Genomic DNA, 26,658 nt, shown 5'->3' on the forward strand with positions numbered 1-26,658 from the left:
TAATATCCACTTTATTGGCACTTGGTAATTACAATGTCATCATGTAATTGATTCACTTATAATGTTACTACCAAAAACTGAGTGGTTATACATTAAAGGAGAGCCCTTGCAACCATACTTTAGGCCATGCTGTAAATGGTTTGTCTTATTAGTAAACTTATTTGTAAATGAAGTTTACTTTAGTTCAAAGTCTAAAAACAGAATGCAAGAGAGTATCTCTGTTCAGGTTGGCATGATATGAAGCCTTCTCCCCCACTCCCTATCTTATTCCTTTGACTCCTTGACATGTCTGGAAGCAAAGAGAATTTAGTCACCATAGAAAACCAATGACCTGATCCTTCTCAACTTTTCTAGATGTTTTTGCTGCTCAGTAGAGCACACAGAACTGTCTTAGGTAGAAAACATGTTTATGTGCATATAGGGTAGAAAGGCAGATATAATGGAGGAAACAAATATAATCATGGTACTTTAAGATATTGTGCCATCCTATGGAATTCCAGGAGTTCTTTCATCTACAATACTATTCTCCAAAAGAAGACATAAATGGACATTCCAGCCACTGATGATTCATTCAGTACTGTTTTTGTGTATGTGTATATGGGTTTAAGTCTTTGTTTCTAAAAATCTACTTAAAGTTTGCATCTATAAAGATCCAAGCAACCAGTCAATAATGGATTCTAAAAGCAAACCCGAGTTGGTTTAGACCCATTCAGAAAAGCAGAAGAAAGGCTTCTGACCTGCCAGAACAATGTGTATTGACCTGATACCTTTGCATTAAGTAGCCAAGGTCTGGGGAAAGCCCAGCCTAGATGAAAGTGCTTTGGAGGTCTTTCTAAGACATATTAGTTGGGCAACACTGTCCTAGTTGGTAGGCACTTAATCAGTAGCACATTCAGGTAACTGCTGAAACTGGTACACCAGAAGTAACTAGGGAGTGAACAAAATTAATTTTCAGGTCACACCAAAATAGCACTTGAATAACATCTTGGCACAGATTTCAGTACCTTTAGAGAATAACAATTAAAAAAAAAAAATACTAGGTAGATACCACAGAAAAGAAAGCTGAAGAATCCGGTATACGTGGAGACCCTAGTAGATATCTCGTAACACTTGACTCATGCAAAGTCAACTGTAATGTGGCTATCTGTCCTTCTAGGCTGTGTCATCTTGCTTCAGGTTTATTGCTGAACCGTGATGAACAGCTTTAAGTGATTTTCACACTCATGAAATTTATGTCTCAGATTGGTCAGCTGTACCTTGACTCCTAACATTTCATTTACTGAATATATAAGACTCATCAATTTTACAGGCTACAGCAATGTGCTATGCCAGGATTCAGCAAACCTTTTCTGCAAAGGGCTAGAGAGTAAATATTTTAGGCTTTGTGGGTCATGTGGTTTCTACAAAACCTCAGTTCTGCCATTGTAGTGTAAAAACAATCATAGATAATACATAAATGAACAAGCATGGCCGTGTTGCAGTAAGTTTATTTATGGACATTTGAAATTTGAATCTCATAAATTTGAAATTTCATTTGAATTTTGACTTTTAAAATTTGAATTTCAAAAATTTTTCACATCATAAAATATTGTTCTTTTTTTGCTTTTTTTCAACCACCTAAAAATTTTAAAGCCATGCTTAGCTCATGGGCAATACAAAAGTAAGCAGCAGGCTATTGTTTGCTGACCCCTGTGCTAGATTATAGATTAGTCTTGGTAAAAGCTGGGTATTGACAGACATTTTACAGACTTAAATAAATGGCAATACTAAGCACATAAACTGGATTTTAACTCTATCACTAGAATAAAGTTTTAGTCATGTATCCATGACTTTATTGAGACCATCACCACGACTATTTTTTGGATTAAAGCATAGGTCATACATTTAAATATTGCTATTGTGTTTTATTTTAACTTTTATTCTCAGAACTGTGAAACTCACAATAAGATGAATTATTTAAATGCTGCCACTGATTACATAGTCACAACATTCTCATGCAGAGAATAAAAACAGTATTCAAATGATTGACTATAGTGGGACATATCTCTTCTAATGTAGAAAGGGAATGTATGTACCTTTTAAACAGGTAAATAATGGGCAATTCCAAAAAAAATGCTTTTCACTCCTAAAAAAGCCATCTGTCTAAATCAGTCCTACTGACGTTTCTTTCACCTAAGGGCAGAGATGTGATAAATCACAGAATTTGGAAAATGGAAACAGAAGCCATTCTTCAAAACCAGGAAATGGCCATATCCTGGTGGTTTCTTTTCACACCAACAACATTCAGAAATCATTCTTGAATCTTCAACTACACATCCCTGCAGATACAATGGTAAGTAGCAGATCTGGTGTTTTAAAAAGTTAACACAAATAACTTGGCCATTCACAGCTGAAGAATATTTTAAGACAGAACACAACAGTTGGATCACAAGCATGTGAACATAGATTTCTCCTAGATTTCCAGTTTCAGTAAGTGTATTTACTATAGAAAAATACATTTCTTCATGTAGTAATTTCAAAAAACTATATCTCAGTGATTCAAAATAAAAACTATCTGGGTAAGTTCTTAGGTCTGACCGTTGCAGTGAAATAGTCACATGACACAGTTTTGTACGCTGCAAACATTTTAATGATTATTGTTGAGCATACATTTTGGAAATTTTTTACTTCAAACTGCAACAAGTTAAATAAATGTTTATAATATACAAAGAAAATACAACCAAAAGTAAAACTTGCTTTAAGTGTGCCTTGCATCTAGACCAGTGTTTTTTTCCCCCTTAATATATCTTTACCTTTGAGCTCCACAAACACACTTAAGAATTTGATCTTTATAGTATGGCATTTAGGAAATAAAAATATACTCCCACCTCAAAGAAATAAAAAGGTTGTGCATGATTATATGCCAAACAAAAGAGAGAACACTAGAATACTCTGATAGTGCAGGCATCATTAAAAAGGAAAAGAAAAAGCTTGAGATGCTCATTAACTATGTTTTAAGGAAGCAGGATTTTTGACCAAGTAGCTTAAAAGCCAGCAAAACGGGGATCAGTGACGGCAACTGTAGTGTATGAAGTATGAAACGACAAACTTTACACAAATACACTGTTAGAAATTTACCAGTGAACACTGAAGATCTGAGAAGCTGCTCTTTGGAACAGTCAAGTAGGACCACCTTTTTCCAGTCACTAAGCCCTTGTAGCAACACACAGTGTTCTGTGCTATATACTTGCTGGCTGGGTAGTTAAAGGATTTGTTTTGTCATTAGCAGCTAACCAACTTATTCCACGTGTTCTTAAAGCCTTAATGGTTGAAATAAAGGCAAGTGTCATTAGCGTAGAGGATCATATACTTCTCTGCACACAAACACAAGAGGCTTCACTAGTATTTTATAAGTCTCTGATGTCTCCCATTTCAAAGCTCAATTGAGATGAAAGCCTTTCTCCATGGTAGCAGCTAGCAGGCGCTCTCTCATGATCTCCTCCGAAGAATATTCCGGTAACTTTAGATAATGCACACATGTATTTACTGATGGATAGCTTGCATCAGTAGCATCGACCTACAAAAAGAAAAGTGAAAACACAGAAGACCAGGACTTTAAATTTTTATTTCTTTCAATCCTGAAGTAAGTAAATTCCATTTGGATTCCTCGTTAGCTATAAAGTTTGTACCTTGCGAACAACTGTGAGCCTGGGATGCAGGTTAGCCAGTCCACCTGGGGGAAGAGTTGAGCAACCAGTGGTAAACTGCAGGAATGCTTTCCTTTCATCTGAAGACATGCCACACAAAACCCTCACGAATCTCAGGAAACCAGGGCTACAAGAAGAAAAATATAATTATACTCATGTGAGAGCTGACTTAAATGAAAAACACTACCACTACCTTGTAACAGCAATAACCCAAAAAACAATTATCAGTAGTATCTAGAGTACTAGAGACTCTTGACTCAGCATGAAATGAGCAGATATAAGCTACTTTAAAAATATGCTACAAAGACTGTCTTGTACTTATAAACAGTCAGAACCAAAACACTGATGGAGTACAGGGATCAAATCTGCAACAAAGCCAGCAAATCAGAAAAGCTCAAGATGCACATGCATAATTCATCTAAATATGGCTAAAGGGGATCTGAAACAATCCATTTTTGTTAACGGTGAAATAAACTGCTTCTATATGCCACAACAGGCATGAATTTCACAATTATAATGTTAAAGAAGGGGGCACCTAGGAGGCTCAGCCAGTTAAGCGTTGGGACTCTTGGTTTTGGCTCAGGTCATGGACTCATAGTTTGTGAGTTTGAGCCCCATGTCAGGCTCTGTACGGTCAGTGTGGACAGAGCCTGCTTGGGATTCTCTCTTCCCCTCCCTCTCTCAAATAAATTTTTAAAAAATTTTAAAAACTTAAAAAGTTGACTTAGGAAAAAAAATGCTATATAAACATTAGAGTTAAGTTTAAAGTAATTCATAATACAGCTGACCTTTGAACAACACAGGTTTGAACTGCTCAAGTCCACTTGTACATGTAAGTTTTTTCAATACAATATAGTACCGCAAATATATTTTCCCTTCTTCATGACTTTCTTTTTCATTATTATTATTATTTGAGTGTAGCTGACACAATGTTATATTAGTTTCAGATGTACAACATAGTGATTTGGTAAATTTATACATTATGCTATTCCATCACAAGTGTAGGTTCTCATAATTTTCTTAACATTCTTTTTCTTCTCCAGCTTACTTCACACAAAATATGTTCATGTTATTGGTAAAGCTTCTGGTAAGAGCAGGCTATTAGTAGTTAAGTTCTGGGGAGTCAAAAATTATATACGAATTTTCAACTGTGCTCCTAAACCCTGCATTGTAAAGGGGTCAACTGTATTCTCTCATTTTAGTTAATTCGGAAACTTTTTTTTTTAAGTTTATTTATTTATTTATTATTATTTTTTATGTGCATTTACTTTTGAGAGAGAGAGAGAGACAGAGGTGTGAGTAGGGGAGGGGCAGAGAGAGAGGAAGACATAGAATCCGAAGCAGGCTCCAGGCTCCTAGCTGTCAGCACAGAGCCCAACTCAGGGCTCGAACTCACAGACTGCAAGATCATGACCTGAACTGAAGTTGGATGCTTAACCGACTGAGCCATCCAGGTGCCCCATGTGTATTCATTTTGAGAGAGAGACAGAGACGGTGTGAGAGGGGGAGGTGGCAGAGAGAGAGAGGGAAACAAAGAATAACAAGCAGGCTCTGTGCTAATGGCACAGAGCCTGACATGGGGCTCGAACTCACAAAACTGAGATCCATACCCTGAGACGAAACCAAGAGTCAGATGCTTAACTGACTGAGCCACCCAGGTGCCCCTGGAAACTTTTAAAAAGAAAAGGTAATATACAGCCTGTAGTCTTAAAAAAAAAAAAAAAAAAAAAAAAAAAATCTAATAATCAGTGGTATGAAAGAAAAAACAACAACTCAAGAACTGTTTCAGACTAAAGACCTATCCCTCCAAAAGTTCCTATCACAACCAAATGCTATTTCCTGATAAGAGACAGTGGTGATGAGGGGAGTGCTTTAAGGACATTACTGGAGTAATCAACAAACCTGGACTATGGACTACAGGTTAGCTAACAGTATGAATTTGCTAGCTAATGTGGATACATGGGAGAATATCCGTATTTTCAGAAAATGTACACGCAAGTATTACAGAGTAAAAGGGCACGACATAAGCAACATATTCTCAAATGGTTCAGAAAAAAACAGTATACATACACATATAACATGTGTAGGTATATATATAAATATGTGTGCTTATGCATAAATAATATAAAGCAAATTTTAAGTACAGTTGAATCTGGGCAAAGGCTATTTGGAAATTCTTTTAACTTTTTTTTACAAGGCTCAAATTTAAAAACAATAAAGGTTAGTATAAAAACAATGAAGCCTAAAGGTTTACAATTCACCCAATTCTTAAAAGAGCGAACAATTAAAATGGAATCTTAACACGAACAAAGACTCAATTTTCTTTTTGTATAAACTCAGCCTTATCAATGGATATGAAGACTTAACTGCTTTCTCACTTATTTTATGAATGTAATTCACTGAGTCATAGTTCTTTAGAGAATCTGTCATTTGATTTTGAGACATAAACTATTTTACTGACCTTAGAAAATAAGCAACACTTACCTGTCACGTGTATAACCCAACTTAGGTTCAGTATAATTAATAATATCCTCTGCTGCCCAGGATGGTGACTGGTTTCCACAAAGAATCATCTGGACTTCTTCATGGCTGAAGGAACTTAATTTCTCCATTGGAAAAACTTTATTAAACCCATCTACATTATACATAGCAAAAAATCAAAAACAATAAAACATGTAATTCAATTTCTAAGTTATAATTCCAAAATGAAAAATTTCAAATCAAAATACCTAATAACAGAATGGAATATGAATAAAATATTAATAAATTTTTTAAAAAACAAATATAAATTAAAATAGCTTGAAATCAAAGCTATGCTAAGGTTTTAAGTACAGAAATTTCCCTTAATACTGCAAATGTGAACCGAGATACTCGCTTAGTCACTATGGTCAGTAGCCAAATTTTAGTAATTTCTTAACCAACTCTTTGCATCATACGAGCTAGGTGAATCTATATTCTTTTTCAGAACTAGTAAGTGACAAACAGTCTAATATATTGTGCTTCAATTTTCTCCTGAAGAACTTAGGTTCTAACATGGTTTAAGTCATCCTGATCATGCAATGTGGAAAGTACGCAAACTTATGTTCACGTACAAATGAAGAAATGGAGGCCAAAAGTGGGTCCCCCATTACTTAGGAGGAACAAGCTGAGGGTATGCCACAGCTTGAGAAACATTCCAACCTGTTCTGGGTAATCTGCAGGACCTAACTATCTGGAAGTCAAAAAACCACAGGGCAAATCTAGAGACTACCAGCAATTCTTGACAAGGTAAGTGCCTGAATTTCAACTGTCTCTAAGTAAAAGGAGAGGTATTAAGCTCAAGAGCCCTAAAAATTACCTCTAAAGGCTTCCATCTGTTTCTGAATACCCGTATGCATACAAAAGTCAAACATCAAATCCACATATTCTTCTGCATTATCCATTGTTATCATCTGCAAAGGAAAATTTGCCAACATTATTGTTAATATCCAGGGATGTTTTCAGTAGCTCCTACTACAACTGGCCTCATCTAGAGGATGTTTCTGAACTTAACAACTGTATCAAAAGCAAAATTTTTACCTCATCTTCCCCACTTGGCTTGAGATCCACAGCTGTAAAACCATATATTCTTGAGGAAGGGCAAAACTGGAAATTTAAACTGGGAAGACGAAAAGTATTAGATTAACATTCAACTACCATTGATGTTTAATTTTTAAAACACTGCTGCCCAAACCATGATCCCCCCCACTCCTCTGGCTTAGATGTTAAGCATGAGGCCTTTTGAATGCAAAAACCCCATCCACAAAAACTAGTAGGCCAATCATCACCAAACCTGGCTTTGCAAAGACTGCATGAAACCACCACCTTTCCAGATTTCATTTCCCTTTATGGCACAAAATTAATAAAGGGTTTTTGCAACAAATTAGGACAGCAACATCTTTACTTTTTTTTTCCGACAAGAAACTATTGCTTCACTAATGTTATTCATGCTCTGTCCCTACCCTCAAATAAGACCTTGAATATATAATAATTTATCAAACAAAACTTCTCAACATTATCAAGAAAGGAAGAAAGAGAGAAAAAGAAAAAGAAAAAGAGAAAAAGGAAAGACAGACAGACTTGCAGTCAACCCAAAATCACAGAGAAACATACCAAGGGTATAATACTACATGTATAGAAATCAAAAGAATTTTATCAAAAGATCTGTAGCATCGGAGTCAGTTAGTACAGCCATTGGGCATAAGGCCTACACATAAAGCAAACTACTTTGAGCTTTGCCAAGTACACTATATATATTAATTAGCTATGATTTCTCCAAGTATCTTTGACTTTGGACTTTCATACAATATATATACATTAATCACATCTGATAAATCAGATAACCTTCCAGAGATTTGACGATTAATAAACTATATTCTGATATTCTGAATATTGTCTCTATAATATGAACTCTTTAAAATTCAAATCAATAATATTTCCTACAGCATATTATTGTTCTTAACCGACTATTTACTCATACATTGCAATTAGTGGGGACAAAGAAATAAAAGCTTTAAAATCAATTCATCCATTAGGTTGAAGAATGTATATATAAACTTACCCTAAATCCTCTATGCTAAGTGGAGGACCAGACCCTGATGGATTCTTTAGCACTAGTTCCTGTAATTTCGTGTTCTTCTCATCTTCAGAAAGACCTTTGTTGCTTAAAATCTGACGCCTCTTGACAGCAAGGTCTTTAATTTCTTTTAAAAATCGGGCTCGGTGTGGGTTTACTAGTTCAAAGTCTTCCCAAGTTAAAATTCCATTAAACCAAGCTGGGGGTTTTGGTTTGGGGGGATCTAGAATAAACTCTGATTTTGAATCCTCTTCAAAGCTTCCTACAGAGAGTGAATCATGACCTTCTTCTGTAGAAGCTTCAGACTGACTTTCAGTACAGTGTAAGTCTCTATCACCTCGTGACTCATAAATTAATTTACTCATATTGCTTTTAATGTCACCCATACACATAAGTTTAAAGAAAGGCTTAGAAATAGGTAAGTCCACAAGTCTATTGTCTTGAATGCATTTGGCCAAGAAAATCCCAAGGAAATGAAAGAGTTTTGTGATCCTTTCAAGCTCATCACTATCTTGTGGAAATGGTGCCGTGAACAGCCCACATGATCTCTGCACATAGTATCCGGGAGGTTTCAATCCACCTCCAAGATCAACCTAATTTTTTAGAGGGAGAAATAAAAATAAAATTAAACAAAAGATGCATAAGTATTAAACATCTTCATCAATTTAGCTATCTTAAAGTATTTATATATACCTTTTATTAGGTTTTGGTGACTAAATTTTCTTCTTTAAAACCATTTTAATAATATCAAGATTAATCAATAATGGGGGCCCCTGGGTGGCTCAGTCAGTTAAGCATCCAACTCTTTATCTCAGCTCAGGTCAAGAGTTAAGTATCCAACTCTCGATCTCACAGTTCAAGAGTCTGAGCCCCACGTTGGGCTCTGTGCTGTTAGCATGGAGCCTGCTTGGGATTCTTTCTCTCCCTCTCTTTCCACCCTTTTCCTGGTTGTGCTCTCTTTACATTAAAAAAAAAAAAAAAAAGGCAAAGGAATTGAAGGCAAAAATGAACTAGTGGGACCTCATCAAGGTAAGAAGCTTCTGCACTGCAAAGGAAACAATCAACAAAACTAAAAGGCAACCAATGGAATGGGAAAAGATATTTGCAAATGACATATCAGACAAAGGGCTAGTGTCCAAAATCTATAAAGAACTCACCAAACTCCACACCCAAAAAGCAAATAATCCAGTGAAGAAATGGGCAGAAAACATAAATAGACACTTCTCTAAAGAAGACATCCAGATGGCCAACAGGCACAAAGAAAGATGCTCAACATCACTCCTCATCAGGGAAATACAAATTAAAACCACACTGAGATATCACCTCATGCCAGTCAAAGTGGCTAAAATGAACAAATCAGGAGACTATAGATACTGGTGAGGATGTGGAGAAACGGGAACTCTCTTGCACTGTTGGTGGGAATGCAAACTGGTGCAGCCACTCTGGAAAACAGTGCGGAGGTTCCTCAAAAAATTAAAAATAGGTCTACCCTATGACCCAGCAATAGCACTGCTAGGAATTTACACAAGGGATATAAGAATGCTGATGCACAGGGGCACTTATAAACCCCAATGTTTATAGCAGGACTTTCAACAATAGCCAAATTATGGAAAGAGCCTAAATGTCCTTCAACTAATGAATGGATAAAAAAATTGTGGTTTATATACACAATGGAATACTACATGGCAATGAGAAAGAATGGAATATGGCCTTTTGTAGCAACGTGGATGGAACTGGAGAGTGTGATGCTAAGTGAAATAAGTCACACAGAGAAAGACAGGTATCATATGTTTTCACTCTTATGTGGATGCTGAGAAACTTAACAGAAGACCATGGGGGAGGGGAAGGAAAAAAAAGTCAGAGAGGGAGACAGCCAAACCATAAGAGACTCTTAAAAACTGAGAATAAACTCAGGGTTGATGGGGGGTGGGAGGGAGGGGAGGGTGGGTGATGGGCAATGAGGAGGGCACCTATTGGGATGAGCACTGGGTGTTGTATGGAAACCAATTTTACAATAAATTTCATATTAAAAAAAAAGATCAATAATAAAAAAGTTAGAAAACCTGGCTTAAATTCTGAAAGCATAACTTATTTTTAATACTTTCTAAAAGCAGAATCACAATCAGACATGGGAAATGGGAAATAAATCTTACATGACGAGATTCATCATCTGGAAAGTTATCATCACAAAGCCACGCTCCCAAATCAGTTCTCTGGAATTCTGCTGCCACCAAAGCATAAAATTCTAATGTAGGGCCCAAGCCAGTTCCTTCTTCTCCTAAAAATTCAACCTAAAATATGAACAAATTGTGGGGGAAAAGTGAGCTTAAAGAAAATGTTTTAAAATTATCCCATTCTTACCAAATAATACATTTTTTTAATAGCAGAATATTATAACAACACAGAAGTTTTATTCTAGTTTTTCTAAAAAGTATATTTATTGTACACTATTACACATTTAAACACCATGGTGAACATTGTTCACAAAGTGATCTCTCACACCAACTTTACAAAATAGATTTTCATCCCTTTTGTTACACCAAAGGAAACCAAAGTTTAGATAAAAAGGTTAAATTATTTGCTTGAAGAAATGATGGCACACAGATTTGTCTGTGTGCCTATATGACACCAAAACCTAAACTCTTCCTCTATTCCTGACTTGAGGAAATTACTTCCAAGGTTTTTGTGTCCATACTCTACATATTCCCCAATTATGTGAGAGGCAGCTTACAAAAACATACAGTGCATGGTAAAAAAATAAAATAATTAAGGATTTTCTACTTAGAGGAATATATGGGTAGGAAGAATAAGATGAAAGCAAATAGAGTTTAAAGTGAAAGCCATAAGTCTCATATACTTTCTAAAGATACAGCATATCTGTCATGATCAGTCTCTGATCCAAAAGATAAACTAAGCAGCTGGTTCATATTTGTGACAGAACAGAGATTTCTTTCATTGTCCCTCATAGAAGAAAGAATAAGCATACAGGATATGCTCGACAATGCCTACGATAACATCTCTACAGAAAATACATCATGTTTTATACTGCCATTTATTATAACAGCTCTGAATACAGACCCATGGTATAATGCCAAGCACAGTTTAATATAAAACAGTATGCTCCAAAAAAATGTGTGTATCTAATAGCATAGCTTAATGTACAGGTAAAACTGAGAACATCAAAAAAAATTTTTTTATCTTTATTTATTTTGTGAGAGAGAGAGACAGACAGAGCATGAGCAGGGGAGGGACAGAGAGAGAGGGAGACAGAGAATCTGAAGCAGGTTCCAGGCTCTGAGCTGTCGACACAGAGCCTGATGTGGCACTTGAACTCACAGACCGCCAGATGATGACCTGAGCCAAAGTCCAACGCTTAACTGACTGAACCACCCAGGCGCCCCAAAATTGAGACTATCAAAAAAATCCTTAGTGAGTGCTATTATTCAGTTCAGGCTTCATTAAGCAATGAGAAGTATCCTTCAAAAAGACCAAGCATTCTCCTACCCCAAGAGGGAAGATACTCTTTGCTACTCATCAAATCAAAAGATCCTAACCTTTAAGGAGGTGAGCTGACATCCTATTTCAAAAGATGTTCTATGAGAGGGAAAGGCCTTACACAGAGGGCAGAGAAATCCTTTCCCGTTTCTATCTAATGCAGTTTGCATGCTGTGGAACAAACAGGTTGGCTGGTTCTCTGTCATTCCTGCATACTAAAAGAAATTCTATGTGCAGTACCTCAAGAACTGATTTCCGATCTGCATGTATTTGCATGACATTCTCAGCCCATTCCATCAGAGATTCACCACGTGGAACTTTTACTCTTTCATGCTTGAGACGACCCACTCGAAACTCCCCAGGATCATCTCGCCTTACACTACTGGTGGTCCTTGTTCTTTCCACGGTGGCTTCACGTCGGTTTTGTAACCACACTATTGCTCTGAAATAGAAAAATATTCATGTAGCTGTAACATTCAGTAATAGTTTGAATGTACTACTAAACCAGCAACATAATTCCAAGATAAGAATTTTAAGTTGTATTTTATTAGGTGAGAAAATACAGTAAACTTTTTTATTGTATCAATTATTATTTCCTCTCTGAGTTAAAACATATAAAGCTCTTTTATTATTTTCCTTAAACAAATTGAGGAAGTACTTGGGCCTGCATTTTTCCTCTTTACCTGAGTAATTAACAGATCAAAATAAAGCTCTCTGGTCCAAACCACACAGAACACATAAAAATACACACAAACTGGGGATTAAAGGAATAGCATAGGGAATATAGTCAATAGTACTGTAATAGCATTGTATGGTGGACAGATGGTTGCTACCCTGGTGAGCACAACATAATGTACAGAGTTGCTGAATCATGGTTGCACACCTTCAAGTAATGTAATATGGTGTGTCAACTTCAATTAAAAAAATAGACAAACTTATAATACACAAAAATACAAGCAAATGATTTCTTAACTATCAGAGAAACTATAAAATGGTTAGGCTGACTTAATTATTTATTACTGTGCTACAAACTGAAAAATGCTACTGATTTTAAAGTATTTTCTTTTGGGGATACCCAGCTAGCTCAGTTGGTAGAGTGTGCAACTCTTGATCTTGGGGTTGTTAAGTTCGAGCCCCATATTGGGTGTGGAGGTTACTTAAAGTAAAATCTTTAAAAAATAAAAAAATACTCTCTTTTGGACAATACAGAGCTAACCCACCCTAGAGGGTGGGAGAATCTTGAACTAGAAGGAAGAAAATGAAAGATTTGCTCTCATGTGTGCTACAATTTGTTGTTAATCTCAAGCCAATCAGCTATAAACTCTGAGAATCAGTTTCCTCATCTATAAAACAGAAACCATAACCAATGCCACTTATGACAACAGAGCTATGATCTCATATGTACAAATGATTTGTAAATAGTATAACTATCATTATACTGCTCCATTTTAAATTATAACTTTTCTACTTACATCTACTTCGAAAGTATTCTGGGTACTCAATCATTCAAAAAATATTACTGAATACCTCCAATGTGCTGTACATACTGCTTTAGGAACTCTAGCTAGATCAGTGAACAAAAACTGCCAGAAATTCCTGCCCTCATCAAACTTTCATCTAGTGGAAGCAGACAGAAAAAAGAAGTATAAAATTATGTAGTATGTTTGAAGACTGTAAGAAAAAAATGGTGGCCAGAAGGAAGGAACCTTTCCATGTTATGTATTCATAAGCGTTTAATTTGGTATTCCTGAGATAATTTATGTAAACTACTTAATAAACTGTATTGTAAATGCTGATGGAAAACACAATACATCTGATCCTTGAGTAACATAGGCTTGAACTGCATGGGTCCACTTATACGTGGAATTTTTTTTTTTTTTTTTTTTTTTAATAAATAACAGGACTACACATTTTTCTTCCTTATGATTTGGGACCTGGTGGCTCAGTCGGTTAAGCGTCAGACTCCATGAATGAGATCATGGTTCTTGAGTTTGAGCCCAGCATTGGGCTCTGTGCTGACAGCTCAGAGCTTGGAACCTGCTTCAGATTCTGTCTCTCCCTCTCTCTCTGCTCCTTCCCCACTCACGCTCTGTCTCTCTCTCAAAAATAAATGTTAAAAAAATTTTTTTAATAAAAAATGAAACAAAACATATTATTTTCCCTAGCTTACTTGTTTCTAAGAATACAGTGTAGGTGTGCCCAGGTGGTTCAGGCACCCTGAGGTGACTCCTGATTTGAGTCAGGTCACGATCTCACAGTTTGTGAGATCAAGCCCTGTGTCGGGCTCTCTGCTGACAGCATACAGTCTGCTTGGGATTCTCTCTCTCAATCTCTCTCTCTCTCTGCCCCTATCCCTCTCGCTCACACTCCAAATAAACAGACAAATAAAGAAAACTTAAAATACATGTTAACTGTTTATGTCATCAGTAAGACTTCTGGTCAATAGGAGGAGAAGTCAAAAGTTATACTTTTTTAAATATGATTTTCAACAGTGCAGAGGGGTTGGCATCCCTAACCCCACATTGTTCAAAGGTCAACTGTAAGAGAGTACATATCTAACTGGAAACCAAAACGTGTTTCAATACTGATAACTCTTTATAAGAAAACAAGATAATATATTCCTTCCATCAGTCCTGACATAAAGTATACTTGCACATTTTGAGCTTATTTAACATTAAAAAAATATTAAAGGACACATTTCCTACCTTGACGCACCAAATGCTGTACATGTGAAATAAAGCTGTCTAGTTTCAAATGGTATTAGAAAAGGACACTTGCTGGTTAACTGTTCACACCAGTCTGGCAGAGCCCCACTTGCCAATGCCAAAGGTTCCTGTAAATTAACAAAAAACAATGTCTTAAGCCAATTATTTACAAAGACAAAAAGGAGTTCTTAAAAGTAATTAACGAAGAAATTAATGCAGTGGACCATATGGTCTAAATCACTGAATCAGAGAAACAGTAGAGATGGTGGAAGGTAGAAAAGGAAGAAGAGAGAGTACTTGAAAGTCCAAAAGTTACAGACTGAAGAGTTCGACTGAGTTTATTACCTCAATCTGCTGCAAAATTTTTGTTGTGATTTTTTTGCTAGTGAATTCATCTGGTGGAAAAGTAAACTGGGGCTGCTCATCACCTTCTGTAAAAGTAATAAAATTAATAGAAATTTAAACTGACTTCCTTTTTAAAATGCCATAGAAATGAAACAAGGATTCTTACGGACCTTCTTGGGATATTCTTGAATAAGGGTCACTTGCAACTATATAGAGAATACGCAGCAGCTGAAGGACATCTTCCACTCCACAAGAATTCTGACCATTACCGGCTTTGGCCTGAGGTTGTTCTTTCGTCAAATTAAGAATATCACTACTCTGAAGGGTAGAAATGGCCCCCTGGTTTAATCCAGACTTTGTTCCATGCTCACAAAAATCCTATAGAAAAAATTAGCAAACTAGCCATTAATCACATTTTCAAGAAAAGCAATATATCATACTATTAGTATTTGAAAATGCTGAAATTTTTCAAAGAATTGCCTTCTTTTTAAATAAAAACACTATTACCCAAATTGAAAATCAATGTGTTCTAAACCATTAGAGCTCCCGAATAAACTATAACCACTGTAAGCTATAGTTAAAACCATGTACTTAGATCCAATATCACAAATCATATTTGGAATTTTAGTACTTGGCATATTAACAACATTAATTCAACCTCATTTTTTCAAACATGTCCCAATGAACCTTTTTCTTAAGAATCTTAAAAAGCTGCAAACAAAGCACAAAGCCATTCCCAATTGTGTTTTGAAGCCAATATATACCTTATATGCAGCTATGAGCTGAGAACAATTTCTGTTTTTCCTAATACTTTTATTAGTGCCAGTTAATTTCCAGTGGCGCAGGAAAGCGGCGTCTGCATTCTTCTGCAGGTAGGTTATCAAGTCATTCTTTGGTAATTCATCAGTGCCAAGGTACTGTTCCACATGCTCTATAGACCAACAACCCTACAATAGGAAAAACCAAATGTTGGCCTTTCCTGATTAAAAGTCTATGCTATTTCACATGCATTACATAAGGTAGCTTTAAAATCATGCATTTAACCTCATCTAAAGAATTCCATGTTAGTAATTTTTTCCCCTCAAATGTTCAATTAAAAGTAGCAGTTTTTCTTTATTTTTCCCTTTTTTCACTAAGTAGCCAAGAAGACCCATTTAATATAACTTACCATTTTTCCATTTTCCTTCTCTTTGTCAGAATCCTTCATTTCTCTGTACATGATTCTAAACATGAAGATATTTTTCACATTAATTCATAAATCAAATGATTTGTGGTTATTTCCAATAAGGCTTCAATTCTTTGAAAGATGTATGAATGATGTCATTCATTAGCCATATGTTTAAACATTAAACTCAGGGAGAATTTATGAAAATAAATGTGTCAAACATGGGGGAAAGTAGCAGAAATCATGTTTCTGAAAAAGAACTACTATTTACAAATTTAGCAGAATTGCAAAGAACGCATACATCAAACCTAGAACTTTTAAAGGTATGAAGTAATATGTTATGTCATGTTATAACTTTCATATACTGTTGTAAAAAAGAGATGAGAAATGGTTTGCTTCTGGGTCAAGATAGAAAAATACGATAGGAATAACATGGACCAGGAGCACTTATATTCACACAGGCAGTGAAGATCAAATTTGAAACTTAAGTAAAAATTGAACAGGGTGGGGGAAATACCCTGACAGCCTTGTGTACTCTCTCAAAAGGATCTACATCACTTTATTAGACATTATATAAAATTATCAATGATGTTAACAAAACATCAGAAAAATAAGTTTACATGAGGATGATTGTTAAGTATTATTAAATTATATTAAACTATACTATTATATAAATAACTATTATGGGGAATACTGAACACCCAGACAATATTGAAAACACTTTATGTATATTAATTCATTGATTCCTCACAGCTACTCTCATTTTACAGATTAATAAAATGAGGCACCAAAATATTAAATGTGCCCAAGTTCATTATTCATTACTTGTTCAACGAATGAATGAACAAAGAGAGGTAGATTTAAACTTGCAAACCCCAAAACAAATAACAAATAGAAAATATTTAGTACTTCATACACAATCCCAAAGAGTTCAACAATTATTACATAAGATATTAGTCTAGTTTATTTCTAATTAAACCAGTTGAAACCTTAAACCATTCTACATCATGTGTCAGAAACACTCTTGTCTGCTGCTGTAAACCAAGAGAACAAGAACCATTTTGTTTCTACAGGAAAAAATACAGAACTATAATGCTTCTTGGCTCATGTACCATGAAAATATTTACTTAAAACATTACGTGAAAATCTCTTACGTGTATGTTGGCTCCCAAATACGCCTAAGTTTATCTGATTTCACATTGCCGTTACAGGACAACTGAAGCAATTTTTGTACATAGTAAAAAATAGTTGATCTGAAATTAGTGAGTGGTAATTCAACTTCACGAGTTGTTCCAAGACCTGTTACTTTCAAAGTGAGGGCTAATCGAGGTGATGGAGTACATTCAACTTCTTCTAAGAGCTCTGAATGAGGTGTTCCTAAAAATAAGACATCAAAAAAATTACACTAAAACAAACAGTCCAGAAAGAACACTGCACTGGGAGACAAAGCTACATGGTATCTAAACTCTTCTGCCATTTATTAGCTAAAGACAACAACTACTTAGGACTCTCCTGGCATCAACATTTTCGTTTTTTAGAAATGAAAACAATCAACCTAGGTTACTTAAAGATGGCACTAAAGCTGCATTTATGCATACGATAGGGATCTCTCATTATTACAAGAAAACACATGCCACTATCAACAACAGCCAAAGTATGGAAAGAGCCCAAATGTCATCGATGGATGAATGGGTAAAGATGTGGTATATATATACAATGGAGTATTACTCGGCAATCAAAAAGAAAGTATGAAATCTTGTCATTTGGAATTACATGGATGGAACTAGAGGGTATTATGCTAAGTGAAATTAGTCAGAGAAAGAAAAATATCCTATGATTTCACTCGTATGAGGACTTTAAGACACAGAACAGATGAACATAAGGGAAGGGAAGCAAAAATAATATAAAAACAGGAAGGGGAACAAAACAAAAGAGACTCTTAAATATGGAGAAAAAACAGCGGGTTGCTGGAGGGGCTGTGGGAGGGGGGATGGGCTAAATGTGTAAGGGGCATTAAGGAATCTATTCCTGAAATTATTGTTGCACTATATGCTAACTAATTTGGATGTAAATTAAAAAAAAATAATATTAAAAAAAATTTTCATTTAAATTAAAAAAAAAAGAAAACACATGCTAACTGTATGATTTCAGAAACATTTTATTCTTATAAATGAGAAAACTAAAATTATTCATAATTCTACATCGAGAAAAAAACCACCTACTGAGAAAACCACATACTCTGGTCAATGACCTGCTCATGTTCAATGAGTGGATTGTGAGGTAAACACCCACACTCACACCCACATACAGGTTCATAGTGTATTTGGTGGTGCAATCTTTTTTTATTAGTTCAGGAATTTTTTCCTCGTATCATGATAGAGTCTTTTAAAGTATTACTTTATTCATTGCATGGCATTCATACCATTATACCTTAACTGAACCATATCCCTGTTATTATACATAATAAAGGTCATTTCTAATTTTCTGACAATATAAATAATACTTCTATAGTCATCAGTATATATACATCTGGGTACAGAGCCAGTATTTCTTTGGTATAGACTTTTAGTAGTAACAATATGAAATATATTGCCAAAGAGCTCTACAGAAAATTTGTAGAAATTTATATTGTAGGAATTTATATTCCCTAGCATAGGTTTTTCTTTTTTGAAGGGATCTTGGAATATCTTGATTCAGTCTATACACATCCTCACCATAAAACATTATACTACGAAGCATACTTCCATATTTAACACAGGTATCATTCTATCATGTAAAGAATACATTCTATACTTAATCAACATTTAAGTCTTCCTTAAGGATAATATACTGAGTACAATACTGACGTTTATTGAAGCACACACCAACTGTCATGCTAATAACTTTATATGTTTTGCCTCATTTAAATCTTTTAATTACCTTGTCAAACAGAAACTATTATTCTCTACACGTAAGAGGTGAGAAAATTCAGGCTTACACTGATGATATGCTCAGTATATTAGCTTCTTCCTATTGCTGTTGTGACAAATTACCATCAACCAAGTCGTTTGAAACAACTAGTTCTAGAAGTCAGAAATCTAAAATGGGTTGGCAAGGCTTTGTTCCTTTTTGGAAGCTCCAAGAAAGAATCTGTTTCTTTCCCTTTCCTAGCATCTAGAGGCTGCCCATATTCCATAGTCCATGGCCCCTCATCACTCTCATCTCAGCTTCCTGTTGTCTAATCTCTTTCTCTGTCTCAGACCTTCCTGTATTCCTCTTATGTGGACCCTAGTCATTACACTGGACCTACCCAGATAATCCAGGATAATTCTTCTATCTCATCTGCAAAGTTACTTTTGTCAGGTTAACATTACCTATTCATATATTCTGGAGGTTAGGACCTACATGCCTTTGGGGGATCATAAGTATGCCTACCACAACCAAAACAGACTTGTAAGAAAGAGAGTTACCAGGATGAATAGCTCCAGAAACCATAAATGAAACCACTATACAACATTTCTTTTTCTTTTTTGCTTTAAAGAGAAATAGAGCAGAGGAGGAGCAGAGACAAAGGGAGAGAGAGAATCCCAAGCAAGCTCCAAAGGGTCAGTGCAAACAAAGCCCAAACCACAAGATCATGACCTGAGCTAAAGTCAGATGCTTAATCAACTGAGGCGCCCCATACAACTTTTCAAAATAAAATCTGAACAGGAATAATTCATAGCAGTTCAGATCTAGTGGAATACAGGATACAAACAATCCACCTTTAAATGAGTCTTCCTTTAAAAATTACACAAATACAAAACACAGTGCTTTAAATATACCGTAATTTGCTCCTTTAAAAATAATCTCATTTTTAAGGACTTGTGGCTGATATACAGTTTTTTTCCTAAAAATTTTTACTTATCAACCTGCACATATAAATAGCCACTTACTTTCCTGATTAGATATAACTACCTTCTTTGGTATATATTAAATTTAAATCACAAAAACTAAAACACACAGTACCTGGGGGCGGAATCTCTAGATCAGTTGTTTGTTGGACATTAGTCCGACCAGGTCTAGGATCAAAAGCAGGAACCAAAGCAGAAAACTGCCGCTTAAGCACATAATCATCATCCCATGTTCTCCGACGTCCTCCTTTAGTTTCATACTCTTCTTCTTCCTATTAAAATAAAATTCCACATACAGACAAACAAGATAAAACTTTTCATTATTGCAGAAGTGATGTGCTATCTATTTCTTTTTTTAAGTTGATTTATTTATTTAGGGAGAGAGTGTGTGCAAGTGAGCAGGGGAGTGGCAGTCAGAGAGGGAGAGAGAGAATCCCAAGCAGGCTCCAGCTGTCAGCACAGAGCCAACATGGGGCTCAAACTCACGAACCCTGAGATTACCTGAGCTGAAATCAAAGAGCCGGATGTTTAATCGACTGAGCCACCCAGGTGCCCCAATGTGCTATCTTTAAAATAAGGTATATAATAAATACTTCCCTATAGGCATTACACTTTCTTATTTAGCTTTATTTCTTAAACACACAATGAGCCAATATAAACATGTATAGGCACATACATTTCTTAATGATTTAAGCTTACCAAAAAGTAAGTTGCCTTAGTGGTGGTTACATAGAACTACACATGATAAAATGACAAAGAACCACATACATACATTGCACCAATATCAATTTCATGATTTTGATATTATACTCTAATTAGGTACGATGTAACCACTGGAAGAAATTGGGCAAAGGGCACAAGACTGCCCTAGTATCTTTGCAATTTCCTGTGAATCTGTGAATTTATTATTTTTAAATAAGTTGCTTTTTAAAAAATGAAAATTTTATTACATACTGAATTATATACAAAATATAATGCTAGGAAGTTGCTTTAAATAATGACGGGACAGATAAATCAAACACGTTTGATAAAGTGCTAGTAACCACTAGAATCAGATGACGTGTTAGTGGGATTCCATGCACTATTCTACTTTTAGAATGTTTGAAAATTTCCCTAATTCAAGTTTTGAAGGAACATTTTCTCCTCCCCTTCACTATTACTATCAACAAAAAAAGAGTTCAATGAATTATAATGTTGTAAATGTCTGATGTAAAAAGTAACAATTATGTATGTACTTAGAGAGACACACATAGCCCCTCATGTTCTGAATACTTAATTAAAATTAACTTTTAGAACAATCAAAGGTATACTTGATAGCTCTGTAGCCAGAACGTTTGGGTTTTAGTCCTAGATCCAAAACTTCTATGTTTGACCTTTACCAATCACTTCATCTGAAAATCAAGACTAATAAGAACCCTCAAAAAGTTGTTAAAAGGTTTTAATGAGTTAATACACTTAAAGTATTGAAAACAGTGCCTAGGACTCAACTAATGATCAATAAATGTTTAGCTAATAGACTAATATTATCTCTACTACTGAAAACTATAAATCTTAGATTGTAGCAATTAATCATTTTAATATATGTTCACTGCTACCCAAGGGTCAAGATGAAGGGTTTTCAAACAAGAAACTCCTTTATGCATTATGCCAGAGCAACCATGGACTCTATCTAGAAAACAGAACCCAAGCAGTAAGGGAAATTTCTTTTTGCTAATTCTATCTGGTAGCTAGCTTCTTACCCCCACCCCAATCTCCATATATTTTTCTAGACATTTTGGTTGATGCCTTACTCTGAAAGGAAGAAAAATACACTGAAGGGAAGATAACCATTAAGATATTACCTGCTCCCCAATAGGTCGGCTCCCTGCTCCAGCAGGGACTTGTGGCAGCTGCGAGGTGACAGCATGGTGTGTTACATCAGAGCGGGAGCCAGCTCGACGCTGTAGGGATGGACGTCTCAGAATCTGAAATAAGAAAATGTGAACAGACATGTCTAATTATTTAACACCTATATATATCCCCATTCAGACTTAACCTCAAACTATCAGCCCCTATTATCAAAACTATCTTTAAAACACTTCATATTCATTAGTCATCTTCAGAAAATTGAATGCTTTATATTCAACTTACATTGTATACTAACCTTCACAAGAAATATGCTACTGTAATGTTTTTAAGTAATATATACTAAAAGCATTTCTTGAGAGTTTTTCACCCCATTAAAACCCAACTTTATGAAATTTTTAAAAATCTACTAAAATTTTATAAAGAGAAATAAAAAATATACAAGTTATAATAAAGGGTATTTGCAGGCAAAAGTTCAGTTTGAAGACAATCATAGTGGTTAGATATTAAGAGTCTAGATCAAACTTTCTAAGTTTGGGTTCCCATTTTTGTACTTAACCTAACTAATTAGGACATACTTTTTTTTTTTTTCTATGTTCTACCTCGTAGATGTAAGGACTGATGAAAATAATACATAGATACTGCCTGCAAAACACTACGTACTAAAATATAATTATTGTGGAAGAACCATGAAAATTATATTGTTTAGGATTAGTGCAGTTCTTTACACTTTTAAATCAGTCAAAACATCAGCATGTGACATTGTAGTATTTTCCAAATACTGTAAAACCTTGGATTGCAAGTAACTTGTTCTGCCGGTGTTCTGCAAGACAGCATTTCTAATAAATTTTAACTTGCTAAACAAGCAATGTCTTGCCATATGAGTAGTACATGATGCCAAATGTCACATGATCACAACTGAGTCAATGGTTCTTCTCTCTCACTGTGGATTGGAGATGATCATCTCCCATGCTCGGATGCTTGGTCTCAGGTCACGGTGTTTGGCAGAAATGTGATTTTTTAGAATGTTGGAAGGTACCCACAACTGGCACTAGTGTATTTGTTGTCACTTCAAAGCACCTATGGACAGTCCTTTGCTTTTCCATACAAGCATAAGCTTAGGAATGCTTTGCTTCATTCTAGGTCAGGCTGCCTGCAGATATAGACCCTTTCCTCAGCTGCCTTATTGCCGGTTACATTTAATAGAGTATATGACAAGAGTTTATTAATACTATACTGTAGTCAACATCCATGCAAGTGCATACCATGGCCCCCCTGCAGAAAAAGGTTGAAAAGAAAGGTAGTAAGGAGACGACTACAGTCAAAATTAACAAGGAAATCATCAAGAAGTACAAATGAGGTAAGCAAGTGGCTGAAACTGCAAGATTTCATAAGAAGTTTACGTCTGCATCTGGTCTACAGATGAGGAGGAGAGAAAGGCAGAGAAATCCCTCACCTCAATGAGATTAGGGAAATGTGTAAAATGTGGGAAACTGCAAAATTGTGTAGAAAAGCACCATCCGAATAAGGCTATAGCAATGTGAGCAATGAATCTGTTTAACAACAATGCAATGTTACATTTTGTGAAATCCTCAAAAGGAGGCAAAAGCATGTGTCATTGGATAGTTTCCTCGTTAAAGTTGCACAAAAAGAAAAAGATTCCATCGAACCAACAGCAGTGATTCCGTTAGTTCCGTTAGTGATAGTGAAAGTCATCCTGCATAATAACCCTCCTCTCCCTTGTCTCCCTCACACCAGCCACGAAGGTTTTCAAAGGTAAGTGCAGGTTAACTTATCTTCCTTATTTTGTATTTTCTTTATTATTCTGTATTACATTACAGTATTGTAATCATTTTTTATATGAATATTTTTGGGTTGTGGAACAAATCATCTGAATTTCCATTATTTCTTATGGGGAAATTCGCTTTGATATGCAAGTGCTTTGGATTACAAGCATGTTTCTGCAATGAGTTATGCTTGTAAACCAAGGTTTTACTGTATAACCGATATATTTTCTTTTAAGGGAGAAATGCTCAGATTAAAAGTGCTTTTCTTAATTAACCACGTTTTTCATACTCATGCCATTATTTCCTTGCTTCACAGTTTAACCAGGACTTTGCTTTTCCTCTCTTCATTCCAATTATTAACATCTTATATTAGTTAAGAGAATGGGAGACACTCTCTCTACCATAACCTCCTCGTATTCTTGGTCCTCCTGATTGTCATCTTCATTCTCATCATCTTCCTCATCTGGCTCAGGCAAGTCTTCATCATCATCTAGCTCAGCTAATAGAGTACTGGCACGGCAGCTATCCAGGAAATCTGGAAAAGAAAACCAACAACCTTACTGTCAACACAATTAACAAAGCATGATAAGGTAACTTTGCATATTGGTTTTACAAAACAAAAGTAAAATTCAAGACAGACAAGTATAAAGACCACATTTAGCAATGCCACCCTTCTACCACCATGAAGACAAAATGAGTAATACTGGTCACAAGCATGGCAGAAAACAACAGGATAAAGTTTGACCATAAACTAAATCCAAGTCCACAAAATCATAATATAAAAAAAGGTCAGCAGTACGGGCTAGGTTTAAAAATAAGAATCCTATCACCATTCTCTTTATAAGTCACAGGAAGCACAACATGGTGCAAAGAGAACACTTTGGAGTCATTCGCTCTCAAGAAATATCTCTATTGAGTACCTACTCTGTTCTAAGAACCGTGATAGGCACCAGATATACCTAGTTGTGAACAAAACAGACCTGGTCCGAGCCCCCATGGAACTTATAGGGGAGAGAGACATTTAAAAAACAAACAAATGAATATATAAATAGGAACTGGGGTGCCTGGGCAGTACAGTCGGTTAAGTGTCCAACTCTGGCTCAGGTCATGATCTCGCCATCTGTGAGTTCAAGCCCCATGTCAGGCTCTGTGCTGATAGCTCAGAGCCTGGAGCCTGCTTCAAGTTGTGTGTCTCCCTCTTTATCTGCCCCTTCCCCACTCACACTCTGTCTCTCTCAAAAATAAACATTAAAAAATAATAGTCAATCAATAAATAGAACTGTAAAAGACTGTAGGAAGGAAAAGACAGAATAAAGTTAATCTGAGAGACCTGGGATGTTCATAACTGCTTAAGGACACTACCTATCTACTATGGAGTAACATATGTACCATCTTTCCTATTATTTATATTCCCCCCAACCCCCAATGAAGACTGTATCAGATAAACATCGTCCCACATAATGAAGATGCTGATGAGCTGTTCTTCACAAGAAATGAAAAGAAAAAGTAATAATGAGGCTAAAACAGAAGTTTTTACTGGATACAAAAGAAAAAACAAACTTCTATGGATAAAAAGGCACACTCTATATTCCAAAAGAACATTCAGAAGACAATTTATAACTGCTTTGTAGAATCTTCTATCTGCAAACCTCTGAACCAAATACATATTTTTTAAGTCTAATAATTACACAGGACTGAAATTCAATACCTTTTATTAGAAGGCTAGTAGAAGAATGAGGCCCAATACTATAAGCAATTAGTTTCTTTTTTTTTTTATTTTTTTTTTCAACGTTTTTTATTTATTTTTGGGACAGAGAGAGACAGAGCATGAACAGGGGAGGGGCAGAGAGAGAGGGAGACACAGAATCGGAAACAGGCTCCAGGCTCCGAGCCATCAGCCCAGAGCCCGACGCGGGGCTCGAACTCACAGACTGCGAGATCGTGACCTGGCTGAAGTCGGACGCTTAACCGACTGCGCCACCCAGGCGCCCCTATAAGCAATTAGTTTCTAAGGCACATATTTTTTTAACATTTTCATATTCTGGAGTCAGAATGTGTCTTACAAGCAATGGCAAGTCTCAGCTGAATTGTCAACATTTTCTCCTTAGTGACATAAAATAATTATAATTATTGCCATCTTAAATTTGATGAAATATATTACCCTTAACCCATGTAAGGTACCATCCTGCAATTTAGGAGTGGTCCTCATAAATGTGATGTGGTAGTACACACACAAAATCAATTCCACTTTTGGTTTATTTTCAAAGGAACATAATCTGACTGAAATTCCATCTCTCACATGTTATAATTCACTGAAGCCAATGGCTTTTTTTTTTTTACTCATCTTCTTATTTAAACAGCTCCTTATTTCATAGATTTGACCATATCACAGAATCATGTTCCTCGAAACCTAATACAGTAAAAGTTTGCATACATAAAAATTATTCTGTAAGGCAAATGTTACTCTGATCCTTGACAGCAGCACCCTTAAGATAAATCTTCTAGTTTTAGGAATGTAAAAAAAGGAATTTATAATCATGTAACATTAATTTTCAAAAGGCAAATGGGAGCCCTAATACTTTTTTAATATTCTTTACCACCAGCATACCCACAACATTTTTAAGTTTCACATAATCAAGAATTAAAGTTTCAATGAAGTTAACATGTAACCAATGAGTAGGGAGGGGCAGAGGGGCGCCATGAGAAAAACTAGAGTAGAATATAGCTTATTAGATGAATTTACATTACTTTGGTGTAATCATCATCATAATTTTGCTATATACACATTTAATAGGTAAGGTAGATACAGAGAAATGTAATGATCTTCCTAAAACCAGAGAACATGAGATCCAATTCTTGGCTTGAAATAGGGGAGGACACATTCAGAGGAAAACAAACACACATGAAAATAAGATTTACACACTCCATGTTAACTAACTAGAACTTAAATAAAACTTTGAAAAAAAAAAAAAGGATTTATATAAAAGAGTACTTAAACTGTATCTTCATATAAATGTTCTTATATTTGAAATTACCGAATTTAATTTTTATTTTTTTTATCTTTTTTTATTTTTTTATTTTTTCTTTATTATTATTTTTTAAATGTTTATTTATTTCTGAGAGAGAGAGTGAGACAAAGCATGAGTGGGGGAGGGCCAGAGAGA

At 35.5% G+C, this 26,658-nt stretch overlaps 1 protein-coding gene across 6 annotated transcripts in view; it reads right to left on the reverse strand.

Annotated features, from left to right (window-relative positions):
• Positions 1–33: 33 nt before the first annotated feature.
• Positions 34–26,658, reverse strand: part of HECTD1 (HECT domain E3 ubiquitin protein ligase 1) — a 93,169-nt gene continuing 66,544 nt past the window's right edge. For 4 of the 6 annotated variants that reach the window (XM_042989510.1, XM_042989508.1, XM_042989505.1 and 1 more), the window contains 17 exons: positions 23,896–24,029; positions 21,704–21,826; positions 19,978–20,134; positions 17,145–17,367; positions 15,994–16,048; positions 15,590–15,772; positions 14,996–15,203; positions 14,826–14,911; positions 14,481–14,608; positions 12,016–12,217; positions 10,434–10,571; positions 8,266–8,873; positions 7,245–7,323; positions 7,024–7,117; positions 6,171–6,321; positions 3,669–3,813; positions 34–3,556 (listed from right to left, as the gene is read on the reverse strand). In XM_042989510.1, the coding sequence (XP_042845444.1) occupies positions 3,419–3,556; positions 3,669–3,813; positions 6,171–6,321; positions 7,024–7,117; positions 7,245–7,323; positions 8,266–8,873; positions 10,434–10,571; positions 12,016–12,217; positions 14,481–14,608; positions 14,826–14,911; positions 14,996–15,203; positions 15,590–15,772; positions 15,994–16,048; positions 17,145–17,367; positions 19,978–20,134; positions 21,704–21,826; positions 23,896–24,029 (2,852 nt within the window). In that variant the 3' untranslated portion in view covers positions 34–3,418. The remainder of the gene's footprint in view (positions 3,557–3,668; positions 3,814–6,170; positions 6,322–7,023; positions 7,118–7,244; positions 7,324–8,265; positions 8,874–10,433; positions 10,572–12,015; positions 12,218–14,480; positions 14,609–14,825; positions 14,912–14,995; positions 15,204–15,589; positions 15,773–15,993; positions 16,049–17,144; positions 17,368–19,977; positions 20,135–21,703; positions 21,827–23,895; positions 24,030–26,658) is intronic. The other 2 variants (XM_042989507.1, XM_042989509.1) reach the window with 2 other exon arrangements.

The sequence above is a fragment of the Panthera tigris genome, chromosome B3 (assembly GCF_018350195.1).
Source record: "Panthera tigris isolate Pti1 chromosome B3, P.tigris_Pti1_mat1.1, whole genome shotgun sequence".
NCBI classification, from domain to species: Eukaryota; Metazoa; Chordata; class Mammalia; order Carnivora; family Felidae; genus Panthera; species Panthera tigris.